Source organism: Salvelinus alpinus, chromosome 10 (assembly GCF_045679555.1).
Source record: "Salvelinus alpinus chromosome 10, SLU_Salpinus.1, whole genome shotgun sequence".
NCBI lineage: Eukaryota > Metazoa > Chordata > Actinopteri > Salmoniformes > Salmonidae > Salvelinus > Salvelinus alpinus.
The window spans coordinates 82,580,270-82,594,897 of NC_092095.1; the positions used below are offsets into that span (position 1 = coordinate 82,580,270).

Here is a 14,628-nt window from a genome sequence, read left to right on the forward strand (position 1 = left end):
GAGGGTTAATGCAGAGGGAATGTATCATCCTGGAGGGGTAATGTATCATCCTGGAGGGGTAATGTATCATCCTGGAGGGGTAATGTATCATCCCGGAGGGGTAATGTATCATCCCGGAGGGGTAATGTATCACCCTGGAGGGGTAATGTATCATCCTGGAGGGGTAATGTATCATCCTGGAGGGGTAATGTATCATCCTGGAGGGGTAATGTATCATCCTGGAGGGGTAATGTATCATCCTGGAGGGGTAATGTATCATCCTGGAGGGGTAATGTATCATCCTGGAGGGGTAATGTATCACCCTGGAGGGGTAATGTATCATCCTGGAGGGGTAATGTATCATCCTGGAGGGGTAATGTATCATCCTGGAGGGGTAATGTATCATCCTGGAGGGGTAATGTACCATCCTGGAGGGGTAATGTATCATCCTGGAGGGGTAATGTATCATCCTGGAGGGGTAATGTATCATCCTGGAGGGGTAATGTATCATCCTGGAGGGGTAATGTATCATCCTGGAGGGGTAATGTATCATCCTGGAGGGGTAATGTATCATCCTGGAGGGGTAATGTATCATCCTGGAGGGGTAATGCAGAGGGAATGTATCATCCTGGAGGGGTAATGTATCATCCTGGAGGGGTAATGCAGAGGGAATGTATCATCCTGGATGGTAATGTATCATCCTGGAGGGGTAATGCAGAGGGAATGTATCATCCTGGATGGTAATGTATCATCCTGGAGGGGTAATGCAGAGGGAATGTATCATCCTGGATGGTAATGTATCATCCTGGAGGGGTAATGCAGAGGGAATGTATCATCCTGGAGGGGTAATGTATCATCCTGGAGGGGTAATGCAGAGGGAATGTATCATCCTGGATGGTAATGTATCATCCTGGAGGGGTAATGTATCATCCTGGAGGGGTAATGTATCATCCTGGAGGGGTAATGCAGAGGGAATGTATCATCCTGGATGGTAATGTATCATCCTGGAGGGGTAATGTATCACCCTGGAGGGTTAATGTATCATCCTGGAGGGGTAATGCAGAGGGAATGTATCATCCTGGATGGTAATGTATCATCCTGGAGGGGTAATGTATCATCCTGGAGGGGTAATGTATCATCCTGGAGGGGTAATGCAGAGGGAATGTATCATCCTGGATGGTAATGTATCATCCTGGAGGGGTAATGTATCACCCTGGAGGGGTAATGTATCATCCTGGAGGGTTAATGTATCATCCTGGAGGGTTAATGTATCATCCTGGAGGGGTAATGTACCATCCTGGAGGGTTAATGTAACATCCTGGAGGGGTAATGTACCATCCTGGAGGGGTAATGTATCATCCTGGAGGGGTAATGTATCATCCTGGAGGGGTAATGTATCATCCTGGAGGGGTAATGTATCACCCTGGAGGGGTAATGTATCATCCTGGAGGGGTAATGTACCATCCTGGAGGGGTAATGTACCATCCTGGAGGGGTAATGTAACATCCTGCAGGGGTAATGTATCATCCCCGAGGGTAATGTATCATCATGGAGGGGTAATGTTTCATCCTGGAGGGGTAATGTATCATCCTGGAGGGGTAATGTATCATCCCGGAGGGTAATGTAGCATCCTGGAAGGGTAATGTATCATCCTGGAGGGGTAATGTATCATCCTGGAGGGGTAATGTATCATCCTGGAGGGTAATGTATCATCCTGGAGGGTTAATGTACCATCCTGGAGGGGTAATGTACCATCCTGAAGGGTAATGTATCATCATGGAGGGGTAATGTATCATCCTGGAGGGGTAATGTATCATCCTGGAGGGGTAATGTATCACCCTGAAGGGTAATGTATCATCATGGAGGGGTAATGTATCATCCTGGAGGGGTAATGTAACATCCTGGAGGGTTATTGTATCATCCTGGACAGGTAATGTACCATCCTGTAGGGGTAATGTATCATCCTGGAGGGGTAATGTATCATCCTGGAGGGTAATGTATCATCCTGGAGGGTTAATGTATCATCCTGGAGGGGTAATGTATCATCCTGGAGGGGTGATGTATCATCCTGGAGGGGTAATGTATCATCCTGAAGGGTAATGTATCATCATGGAGGGGTAATGTATCATCCTGGAGGGGTAATGTAACATCCTGGAGGGGTATTTTATCATCCTGGAGAGGTAATGTACCATCCTGGAGGGGTAATGTATCATCCTGGAGGGGTAATGTAGCATCCTGGAGGGGTAATGTATCATCCTGGAGGGGTAATGTATCATCCTGGAGGGGTAATGTACCATCCTGGAGGGGTAATGTACCATCCTGGAGGGGTAATGTATCATCATGGAGGGGTAATGTATCATCCTGGAGGGGTAATGTATCATCCTGGAGGGGTAATGTATCATCCTGGAGGGGTAATGTATCATCCTGGAGGGGTAATGTAACATCCTGGAGGGGTATTGTATCATCCTGGAGAGGTAATGTACCATCCTGGAGGGGTAATGTATCATCCTGGAGGGGTAATGTATCATCCTGGAGGGGTGATGTATCATCCTGGAGGGGTAATGTATCATCCTGGAGGGGTAATGTATCATCCTGGAGGGGTAATGTATCATCCTGGAGGGGTAATGTATCATCCTGGAGGGGTAATGTACCATTCTGGAGGGCTAATGTACCATCCTGGAGGGGTAATGTACCATCATGGAGGGGTAATGTACCATCCCGGAGGGGTAATGTATTATCCCGGAGGGGTAATGTACCATCCTGGAGGTGTAATGTAACATCCAGGAGGGGTAATGTACCATCCCGGAGGGGTAATGTATTATCCCGGAGGGGTAATGTACCATCCAGGAGGTGTAATGTAACATCCAGGAGGGGTATTGTAACATCCGGGAGGGGTAATGTATCATCCCGGAGGGTTAATGTATCATCCCGGAGGGGTAATGTACCATCCCGGAGGGGTAATGTATTATCCCGGAGGGGTAATGTACCATCCAGGAGGTGTAATGTAACATCCAGGAGGGGTATTGTAACATCCGGGAGGGGTAATGTATCATCCCGGAGGGTTAATGTATCATCCCGGAGGGGTAATGTATCATCCTGGAGGGGTAATGTATCACCCTGGAGGGGTAATGTATCATCCTGGAGGGGTAATGTATCATCCTGGAGGGGTGATGTATCATCATGGAGGGGTAATGTACCATCCTGGAGGGTAATGTAACATCCTGGAGGGGTAATGTATCATCCTGGAGGGGTAATGTACCATCCTGGAGGGGTAATGTAACATCCTGGAGGGGTAATGTACCATCATGGAGGGGTAATGTACCATCCCGGAGGGGTAATGTATCATCCTGGAGGGGTAATGTATCATCCTGGAGGGTTAATGTATCATCCTGGAGGGGTAATGTATCACCATGGTGGGGTAATGTAACCCTCCACGGTGTGACCACCAGGTCTTTGTTCCCATAAAACCCTCCACGGTGTGACCACCAGCTCATTGTTCCCATAAAACCCTCCACGATGTGACCACCAGCTCTTTGTTCCCATAAAACCCTCCACGGTGTGACCACCAGGTCTTTGTTCCCATAAAACCCTCCACAGTGTGACCACCAACCACGGTGTTCCCATAAAACCCTCCACGATGTGATGTGACCACCAACCACGTTGTTCCCATAAAACCCTCCACGATGTGATGTGACCACCAACCACGTTGTTCCCATAAAACCCTCCACGATGTGACCACCAACTCTTTGTTCCCATAAAACCCTCCACGGTGTGACCACCAGGTCTTTGTTCCCATAAAACCCTCCATGGTGTGACCACCAGCTCGTTGTTCCCATAAAACCCTCCACGATGTGACCACCGGCTCTTTGTTTCCATAAAACCCTCCACGATGTGACCACCAGCTCTTTGTTCCCATAAAACCCTCCACGGTGTGACCACCAGCTCTTTGTTTCCATAAAACCCTCCACAATGTGACCACCAGCTCTTTGTTCCCATAAAACCCTCCACGGTGTGACCACCAGCTCTTTGTTTCCATAAAACCCTCCACGATGTGACCACCAGCTCTTTGTTCCCATAAAACCCTCCACGGTGTGACCACCAGCTCTTTGTTCCCATAAAACCCTCCACGGTGTGACCACCAGCTCTTTGTTCCCATAAAACCCTCCACAATGTGACCACCAGCTCGTTGTTCCCATAAAACCCTCCACGGTGTGACGACCAGCTCTTTGTTCCCATAAAACCCTCCACGATGTGACCACCAGCTCTTTGTTCCCATAAAACCCTCCACGGTGTGACCACCAGCTATCTGTTCCCATAAAACCCTCCATGATGTGACCACCAGCTCTTTGTTCCCATAAAACCCTCCACGGTGTGACCACCAGCTCTCTGTTCCCATAAAACCCTCCATGATGTGACCACCAGCTCTTTGTTCCCATAAAACCCTCCACGGTGTGACCACCAGCTCTTTGTTCCCATAAAACCCTCCATGATGTGACCACCAGCTCTTTGTTCCCATAAAACCCTCCACGATGTGACCACCAGCTCTTTGTTCCCATAAAACCCTCCACGGTGTGACCACCAGCTCTTTGTTCCCATAAAACCCTCCACGATGTGACCACCAGCCACGTTGTTCCCATAAAACCCTCCACGGTGTGACCACCAGCTCTTTGTTCCCATAAAACCCTCCACGGTGTGACCACCAAGGTAACAGTAGAGTGAGAGAGTGCTTGAGAGGAGAGAGCACACTTTTCCCTGGCCACTTCACTCTCCCCTGGGGAGATGACAGGATGGTGGGAGACCGAGGGTGTCAGGCTGTGTATGAGTCAACACAGAGCCATGAGCCGATCATGGAACTGAGGATTCAACAGAGAGGAGGGACTGTGTTCCAAATGGAGCCCCGTTCCCTTTATTCTGCACTACGTTTGACCAGGGCCATCAAAACTAGTGCACTATATAGGGAATAGGCTTCTATAGGGCCCTGGTCTAAAGTAGTGCACTATATAGGGAATAGGGTTCTATAGGGCCCTGGTCTAAACTAGTGCACTATATAGGACTAAAGGATAATATAAACGTGATTTAATCTCAACTATCTCTCTGTTGGCTCTCTTAGTAGACAGTATGATTCCAACCTTCCAGAGAAAGAGACTTCTATAACATTGGTCTGATATAGAAGAAACTGGTCTCTGGTCTATATCTGAGACTAGACTGGTTCTCTCCCTGCCAGCCTTCTCCTAACCACAGGTTCTGGTCTCTTGTCTATATCTGAGACTAGACTGGTTCTCTCCCTGCCAGCCTTCCTTCTCCTTATCCTAACCACAGGTTCTGGTCTCTGGTCTATATCTGAGACTAGACTGGTTCTCTCCCTGCCACCCTTCCTTCTCCTAACCACAGGTTCTGGTCTCTTGTCTATATCTGAGACTAGACTGGTTCTCTCCCTGCCACCCTTCCTTCCCCTAACCACAGGTTCTGGTCTCTGGTCTATATCTGAGACTAGACTGGTTCTCTCCCTGCCAGCCTTCCTTCTCCTTATCCTAACCACAGGTTCTGGTCTCTTGTCTATATCTGAGACTAGACTGGTTCTCTCCCTGCCACCCTTCCTTCTCCTAACCACAGGTTCTGGTCTCTTGTCTATATCTGAGACTAGACTGGTTCTCTCCCTGCCAGCCTTCCTTCTCCTTATCCTAACCACAGGTTCTGGTCTCTTGTCTATATCTGAGACTAGACTGGTTCTCTCCCTGCCACCCTTCCTTCTCCTAACCACAGGTTCTGGTCTCTGGTCTATATCTGAGACTAGACTGGTTCTCTCCCTGCCACCCTTCCTTCTCCTTATCCTAACCACAGGTTCTGGTCTCTTGTCTATATCGGAGACTAGACTGGTTCTCTCCCTGCCAGCCTTCCTTCTCCTTATCCTAACCACAGGTTCTGGTCTCTGGTCTATATCGGAGACTGGTTCTCTCCCTGCCACCCTTCCTTCTCCTAACCACAGGTTCTGGTCTCTTGTCTATATCTGAGACTAGACTGGTTCTCTCCCTGCCAGCCTTCCTTCTCCTTATCCTAACCACAGGTTCTGGTCTCTTGTCTATATCTGAGACTAGACTGGTTCTCTCCCTGCCACCCTTCCTTCTCCTAACCACAGGTTCTGGTCTCTTGTCTATATCTGAGACTAGACTGGTTCTCTCCCTGCCACCCTTCCTTCTCCTAACCACAGGTTCTGGTCTCTTGTCTATATCTGAGACTAGACTGGTTCTCTCCCTGCCACCCTTCCTTCCCCTAAACACAGGTCCTCCCTGCCCTCCTCCCTGTCCTCCTCTCTTACCAGTCTGCCCTCCTCCCTGTCCTCCTCTCTTACCAGTCTGCCATCCTCCCTGTCCTCCTCTCTTACCAGTCTGTCCTCCTCCCTGTCCTCCTCTCTTACCAGTCTGCCATCCTCCCTGTCCTCATCTCTTACCAGTCTGTCCTCCTCCCTGCCCTCATCTCTTACCAGTCTGTCATCCTCCCTGTCCTCATCTCTTACCAGTCTGCCCTCCTCCCTCATCTCTTACCAGTCTGTCCAGGCTGGTGCCAGCTGCCGTGGTGGGTCTCTCCTCTGGGCTGTAGGGTCTGAAGCGGGCGTTGAAGACATCAGAGATCCCCCTGGCTGATCTGCTGCTGCCCATCCCAGACGGCTTGGGCTGACCACACCCCTGGAACACCTGAAAGACCACAGAGAGAGAGAGACCCAGTTAACTTACTGTGGAGAAGACTAACGTACTTTACAACTAACCAAGTAGGACAGAGATATACAGAGAGAGACAGTCAAGTAGGACAGGGGTACCACAGATGTGCATTAGTCATATCGAGGAGTCTTGTATTCTAAGAGGGTTTAATACAATGCCAACATCAACCTACAGCCCAACGCCATTCAGTAGACCTACAGCCCAACACCATTCAGTAGAACTACAGCCCAACGCCATTCAGTAGACCTACAGCCCAAAGCCATTCAGTAGACCTTCAGCCCAGCGCCATTCAGTAGACCTACAGCCCAACACCATTCAGTAGAACTACAGCCCAGCGCCATTCAGTAGACCTACAGCCCAACACCATTCAGTAAACCTACAGCCCAACGCCATTCAGTAGACCTACAGCCCAACGCCATTCAGTAGACCTACAGCCCAGCGCCATTCAGTAGACCTACAGCCCAGCGCCATTCAGTAGACCTACAGCCCAACCCCATTCAGTAGACCTACAGCCCAACGCCATTCAGTAGACCTACAGCCCAACACCATTCAGTAGACCTACAGCCCAACGCCATTCAGTAGACCTACAGCCCAAAGCCATTCAGTAGACCTTCAGCCCAGCGCCATTCAGTAGACCTACAGCCCAACACCATTCAGTAGAACTACAGCCCAGCGCCATTCAGTAGACCTACAGCCCAACACCATTCAGTAGACCTACAGCCCAACGCCATTCAGTAGACCTACAGCCCAACGCCATTCAGTAGACCTACAGCCCAGCGCCATTCAGTAGACCTACAGCCCAGCGCCACTCAGTAGACCTACAGCCCAGCGCCATTCAGTAGACCTACAGCCCAGCGTCACTCAGTAGACCTACAGCCCAGCACCATTCAGTAGACCTACATCCCAGTGCCATTCAGTAGACCTACAGCCCAGCGCCACTCAGTAGACCTACAGCCCAGCGCCACTCAGTAGACCTACAGCCCAGCGCCGTTCAGTAGACCTACAGCCCAGCACCGTTCAGTAGACCTACAGCCCAACACCATTCAGTAGACCTACAGCCCAACGCCATTCAGTAGACCTACAGCCCAACGCCATTCAGTAGACCTACAGCCCAACGCCATTCAGTAGACCTACATCCCAACGCCATTCAGTAGACCTACAGCCCAGCGCCATTCAGTAGACCTACAGCCCAGCGCCATTCAGTAGACCTACAGCCCAGCGCCACTCAGTAGACCTACAGCCCAGCGCCATTCAGTAGACCTACAGCCCAGCGCCACTCAGTAGACCTACAGCCCAGCACCATTCAGTAGACCTACAGCCCAGCGCCATTCAGTAGACCTACAGCCCAGCGCCACTCAGTAGACCTACAGCCCAGCGCCATTCAGTAGACCTACAGCCCAGCACCGTTCAGTAGACCTACAGCCCAGTGCCATTCAGTAGACCTACAGCCCAGCGTCATTCAGTAGACCTACAGCCCAGTGCCATTCAGTAGACCTACAGCCCAGCACCATTCAGTAGACCTACAGCCCAGCGCCATTCAGTAGACCTACAGCCCAGCGCCATTCAGTAGACCTACAGCCCAGCGCCATTCAGTAGACCTACAGCCCAGCACCGTTCAGTAGACCTACAGCCCAGTGCCATTCAGTAGACCTACAGGAAGGAACGGGGGAGGAGGGGGGAGGAACAGGCAGAGACATCTATCTCCTCAGAAACATGGGTCTGTTCTTGGAACAGCTGGTAGCTCCGTGATGTCGTGGTTCACACTACACTGTCATTTGGCTGGTAGCTCCGTGATGTCGTGGTTCACACTACACTGTCATTTGGCTGGAAGCTCCGTGATGTCGTGGTTCACACTACACTGTCATTTGGCTGGTAGCTCCGTGATGTCGTGGTTCACACTACACTGTCATTTGGCTGGTAGCTCCGTGATGTTGTGGTTCACACTACACTGTCATTTGGCTGGTAGCTCCGTGATGTCGTGGTTCACACTACACTGTCATTTGGCTGGTAGCTCCGTGATGTCGTGGTTCACACTACACTGTCATTTGGCTGGTAGCTCCGTGATGTCGTGGTTCACACTACACTGTCATTTGTGGTTTGGCCTCGTTCAGCAGCATGGGGATTTGAAAACCATTTCCAATATACGGGATTACATTTGACAGAAATGTTACGAAACCATGAGGACTTTCTGAAACTCCATCATATTGACCGTGGACTTAACTCACCCTGTCTGACTTAACTAGTATCCATTCTAGACACAAGGCCAATGGACACCAGGGTGTCTCTGCTGTTCTGATGAGTCTGAAGTTATTGAACGGAGTCATGTCCTGACAGTTCACGGAACCTTACTGAATGTAAAGAAGAGGTTCTGCAATGGAATTCTAAAACCCAAGGCAGATAATATTGAGTTTTAAGGTCATGTCCTGACAGTTAAAATATTTGTCCAGAACGGGCCTGATATAAAACAAGCTTCTCTTTTAACAAAACATACCTAGTACTGTCACGCCCTGACCTGAGATATCTCTGTTTTCTTTATATTTTGGTTAGGTCAGGGTGTGACTAGGGTGGATACGCTAGTTTTGGTATTGTCTAGGGTTTTTGTAGGTCTAGTGTTTTGTAGGTCTAGAGGCTTTGTATTGTCTAGGGGTTTGTATTGTCTAGGGGGTTTGTATTGTCTAGGGGGTTTGTATTGTCTAGGGGTTTGTATTGTCTAGGGGTTTTGTATTGTCTAGGGGTGTTGTATTGTCTAGGGGTGTTGTATTGTCTAGGGGTTTTGTATTGTCTAGGGGGTTTTGTATTGTCTAGGGGTTTGTATTGTCTAGGGGGTTTTGTATTGTCTAGGGGTTTGTATTGTCTAGGGGGTTTTGTATTGTCTAGGGGTTTGTATTGTCTAGGGGTTTGTATTGTCTAGGGTTTGTGTTGTCTAGGGGGTTTTGTATTGTCTAGGGGTTTGTATTGTCTAGGGGGTTTTCTATTGTCTAGGGGTTTGTATTGTCTAGGGGTTTGTATTGTCTAGGGGTTTGTATTGTCTAGGGGGTTTTGTATTGTCTAGGGGTTTGTATTGTCTAGGGGGTTTTGTATTGTCTAGGGGTTTGTATTGTCTAGGGGTTTGTATTGTCTAGGGGGTTTTGTATTGTCTAGGGGTTTGTATTGTCTAGGGGGTTTTGTATTGTCTAGGGGTTTGTATTGTCTAGGGGGTTTTGTATTGTCTAGGGGTTTGTATTGTCTAGGGGTTTGTATTGTCTAGGGGTTTGTATTGTCTAGGGGGTTTTGTATTGTCTAGGGGTTTGTATTGTCTAGGGGGTTTTGTATTGTCTAGGGGTTTGTATTGTCTAGGGGTTTGTATTGTCTAGGGGGTTTTGTATTGTCTAGGGGTTTGTATTGTCTAGGGGGTTTGTATTGTCTAGGGGTTTGTATTGTCTAGGGGTTTGTATTGTCTAGGGTTTGTGTTGTCTAGGGGGTTTTGACTTGTCTAGGGGTGTTGTATTGTCTAGGGGTGTTGTATTGTCTAGGGGTTTTGTATTGTCTAGGGGTTTGTATTGTCTAGGGGTTTTGTATTGTCTAGGGGGGTTTGTATTGTCTAGGGTTTGTGTTGTCTAGGGGGTTTTGACTTGTCTAGGGGTGTTGTATTGTCTAGGGGTGTTGTATTGTCTAGGGGTTTTGTATTGTCTAGGGGTTTGTATTGTCTAGGGGGTTTTGTATTGTCTAGGGGGGTTTGTATTGTCTAGGGGTTTGTATTGTCTAGGGGTTTGTATTGTCTAGGGGTTTGTATTGTCTAGAGGGTTTTGTATTGTCTAGGGGTTTGTATTGTCTAGAGGGTTTTGTATTGTCTAGGGGTTTGTATTGTCTAGAGGGTTTTGTATTGTCTAGAGGTTTGTATTGTCTAGGGGTTTTGTATTGTCTAGGGGGTTTTGTATTGTCTAGGGGTGTGTATTGTCTAGGGGTTTGTATTGTCTAGGGGTTTTGTATTGTCTAGGGGGTTTTGTATTGTCTAGGGGGGTTTGTATTGTCTAGGGGTTTGTATTGTCTAGGGGTTTGTATTGTCTAGGGGTTTGTATTGTCTAGAGGGTTTTGTATTGTCTAGGGGTTTGTATTGTCTAGAGGGTTTTGTATTGTCTAGGGGTTTGTATTGTCTAGGGGTTTGTATTGTCTAGAGGGTTTTGTATTGTCTAGGGGTTTGTATTGTCTAGGGGTTTTGTATTGTCTAGGGGTTTGTATTGTCTAGGGGTTTGTATTGTCTAGAGGGTTTTGTATTGTCTAGGGGTTTGTATTGTCTAGGGGTTTTGTATTGTCTAGGGGTTTGTATTGTCTAGGGGGTTTTGTGTTGTCTAGGGGTTTGTATTGTCTAGGGGTTTGTATTGTCTAGGGGTTTTGTGTTGTCTAGGGGTTTGTGTTGTCTAGGGGGTTTTGTGTTGTCTAGGGGTTTGTATTGTCTAGGGGTTTGTATTGTCTAGGGGGTTTTGTATTGTCTAGGGGGGTTTGTATTGTCTAGGGGTTTGTGTTGTCTAGGGGTTTGTGTTGTCTAGGGGTTTGTATTGTCTAGGGGTTTGTATTGTCTAGGGGGTTTTGTATTGTCTAGGGGGGTTTGTATTGTCTAGGGGGTTTTGTATTGTCTAGGGGTTTTGTATTGTCTAGGGGGTTTTGTATTGTCTAGGGGGTTTTGTATTGTCTAGGGGGTTTTGTATTGTCTAGGGGGTTTTGTATTGTCTAGGGGGTTTTGTATTGTCTAGGGGGGTTTGTATTGTCTAGGGGATTGTATTGTCTAGGGGTTTGTATTGTCTAGGGGGTTTGTATTGTCTAGAGGGTTTGTATTGTCTAGGGGGTTTGTATTGTCTAGGGGTTTTTGTATTGTCTAGGGGTTTGTATTGTCTAGGGGGTTTGTATTGTCTAGGGGGTTTTGTATTGTCTAGGGGTTTGTATTGTCTAGGGGGTTTGTATTGTCTAGGGGGGTTTGTATTGTCTAGGGGGGTTTGTATTGTCTAGGGGTTTGTATTGTCTAGGGGTTTGTATTGTCTAGGGGGTTTGTATTGTCTAGGGGGTTTTGTATTGTCTAGGGGTTTGTATTGTCTAGGGGGTTTGTATTGTCTAGGGGTTTATCTAGGGGTTTTGTATTGTCTAGGGGTTTGTATTGTCTAGGGGGTTTGTATTGTCTAGGGGTTTGTCTAGGGGTTTTGTATTGTCTAGGGGGGTTTGTATTGTCTAGGGGGTTTTGTATTGTCTAGGGGTTTGTATTGTCTAGGGGGGTTTGTATTGTCTAGGGGGTTTTGTATTGTCTAGGGGTTTGTATTGTCTAGAGGGTTTGTATTGTCTAGGGGTTTGTATTGTCTAGGGGGTTTGTATTGTCTAGGGGTTTTGTATTGTCTAGGGGGTTTTGTATTGTCTAGGGGGTTTGTATTGTCTAGGGGGGTTTGTATTGTCTAGGGGTTTGTATTGTCTAGGGGTTTGTATTGTCTAGGGGTTTTGTATTGTCTAGGGGTTTGTATTGTCTAGGGGTTTGTATTGTCTAGGGGTTTGTATTGTCTAGGGGTTTGTATTGTCTAGGGGTTTGTATTGTCTAGGGGTTTTGTATTGTCTAGGGGTTTGTATTGTCTAGGGGGTTTTGTATGTCTAGGGGTGTTGTAGGTCTAGGTGATTTGTATGTCTATGGTGGCCTGATATGGTTCCCAATCAGAGGCAGATGTTTATCGTTGTCTCTGATTTGGGGATCACATTTAGGTAGCCATTGTGCATATTTAGGTAGCCAAGTGGTAGCCAATTCATTTAGGTAGCCATTGTGCATATTTAGGTAGCCAAGTGGTATAGTCATTGTGCGCTTCAAGGGACATTGTTAATTCTGGCTATCTATTCCGATTTCAGGGCACTCTCGCACAGAATACCTGATGAATTTACGAACCCTCAACACCCGTTGAACACGGCCGGTGTCGGCCAAACGTCGGCAAAAACAAAGCGCCATTAAATTGTTTTCCAGCAGCTCAGTTACAGTCACCAACGCTCTGGATAACATGAAGACAGCCTAACCAGCTCTGCTAGGGAGAGAAAAATGATCAGAGAAATGAAAACAGCCTAACCAAAATCAAATCAAGTTTATTTTATATAGCCCTTCGTACATCAGCTGATATCTCAAAGTGCTGTACAGAAACCCAGCCTAAAACCCCAAACAGCAAGCAATGCAAGTGTAGAAGCACGGTGGCTAGGACAAACTCCCTAGAGAGGCCAAAATCTAGGAAGAAACCTAGAGAGGAACCAGGCTATGAGGGGTGGCCAGTCCTCTTCTGGCTGTGCCGGGTGGAGATTATAACAGAACATGGCCAAGATGATCAAATGTTCATAGATGACCAGCATGGTCAAATAATAATAATCACAGCTCTGCTAGGGAGAGTTAAATGATCAGAGTGAGGTGTTCTCTCATTTATGTCTGGAAGTAAACAGCTAATGTTAGCCAGTTAGCTTCGGTGCTTGTTTGCCGTTGAACGCTCGGATCAACTCTACTCCTCGGCCATAGCGTCCAGGGTGGCTCTGAGAGCAAACGCTCTGAATTTACGAACGGACATTCTGACAATGCTCTGGATTCACCTTAGCTGAAACTGTCATGCTGTCTTTACCTTAGCTGAAAATGTCATGATGTTGTCTTTACCTTAGCTGAAACTGTCATGTTGTTGTCTTTACCTTAGCTGAAACTGTCATGCTGTTGTCTTTACCTTAGCTGAAACTGTCATGGTGTCTTTACCTTAGCTGAAACTGTCATGCTGTTGTCTTTACCTTAGCTGAAACTGTCATGTTGTTGTCTTCACCTTAGCTGAAACTGTCATGCTGATGTCTTTACCTTAGCTGAAACTGTCATGTTGTTGTCTTCACCTTAGCTGAAACTGTCATGCTGTTGTCTTCACGTTAGCTGAAACTGTCATGTTGTTGTCTTCACCTTAGCTGAAACTGTTATGTTGTCTTTACCTTAGCTGAAACTGTCCTGTTGTCTTTACCTTAGCTGAAACTGTCCTGTTGTCTTTACCTTAGCTGAAACTGTCATGTTGTCTTTACCTTAGCTGAAACTGTCATGTTGTCTTTACCTTAGCTGAAACTGTCATGTTGTCTTTACCTTAGCTGAAACTGTCATGATGTTGTCTTTACCTTAGCTGAAACTGTCATGCTGCTGTCTTTACCTTAGCTGAAACTGTCATGCTGCTGTCTTTACCTTAGCTGAAACTGTCATGCTGTTGTCTTCATCTTAGCTGAAACGGTCATGCTGCTGTCTTTACCTTAGCTGAAACTGTCATGCTGTCTTTACCTTAGCTGAAACTGTCATGTTGTCTTTACCTTAGCTGAAACTGTCATGTTGTCTTTACCTTAGCTGAAACTGTCATGCTGTTGTCTTTACCTTAGCTGAAACTGTCATGCTGTTGTCTTTACCTTAGCTGAAACTGTCATGTTGTTGTCTTTACCTTAGCTGAAACTGTCATGCTGTTGTCTTCACCTTAGCTGAACTGTCATGCTGTTGTCTTTACCTTAGCTGAAACTGTGATGCTGTTGTCTTTACCTTAGCTGAAACTGTCATGCTGTTGTCTTTACCTTAGCTGAAACTGTCATGTTGTCTTCACCTTAGCTGAACTGTCATGTTGTTGTCTTTACCTTAGCTGAAACTGTGATGCTGTTGTCTTTACCTTAGCTGAAACTGTCATGCTGTTGTCTTTACCTTAGCTGAAACTGTCATGTTGTCTTCACCTTAGCTGAACTGTCATGTTGTTGTCTTTACCTTAGCTGAAACTGTGATGCTGTTGTCTTTACCTTAGCTGAAACTGTCATGCTGTTGTCTTTACCTTAGCTGAAACTGTCATGTTGTCTTCACCTTAGCTGAACTGTCATGTTGTTGTCTTTACCTTAGCTGAAACTGTGATGCTGTTGTCTTTACCTTAGCTGAAACTGTCATGCTGTTGTCTTT

At 47.1% G+C, this 14,628-nt stretch overlaps 1 protein-coding gene across 1 annotated transcript in view; it reads right to left on the reverse strand.

Annotated features, from left to right (window-relative positions):
* gpc6a (glypican 6a) overlaps nucleotides 1-14,628 on the reverse strand; it is a 441,936-nt gene that overhangs the window by 99,913 nt on the left and 327,395 nt on the right. The window contains exon 6 of the mRNA XM_071331027.1: nucleotides 6,522-6,671. Within this exon, the coding sequence (XP_071187128.1) occupies nucleotides 6,522-6,671 (150 nt within the window). The remainder of the gene's footprint in view (nucleotides 1-6,521; nucleotides 6,672-14,628) is intronic.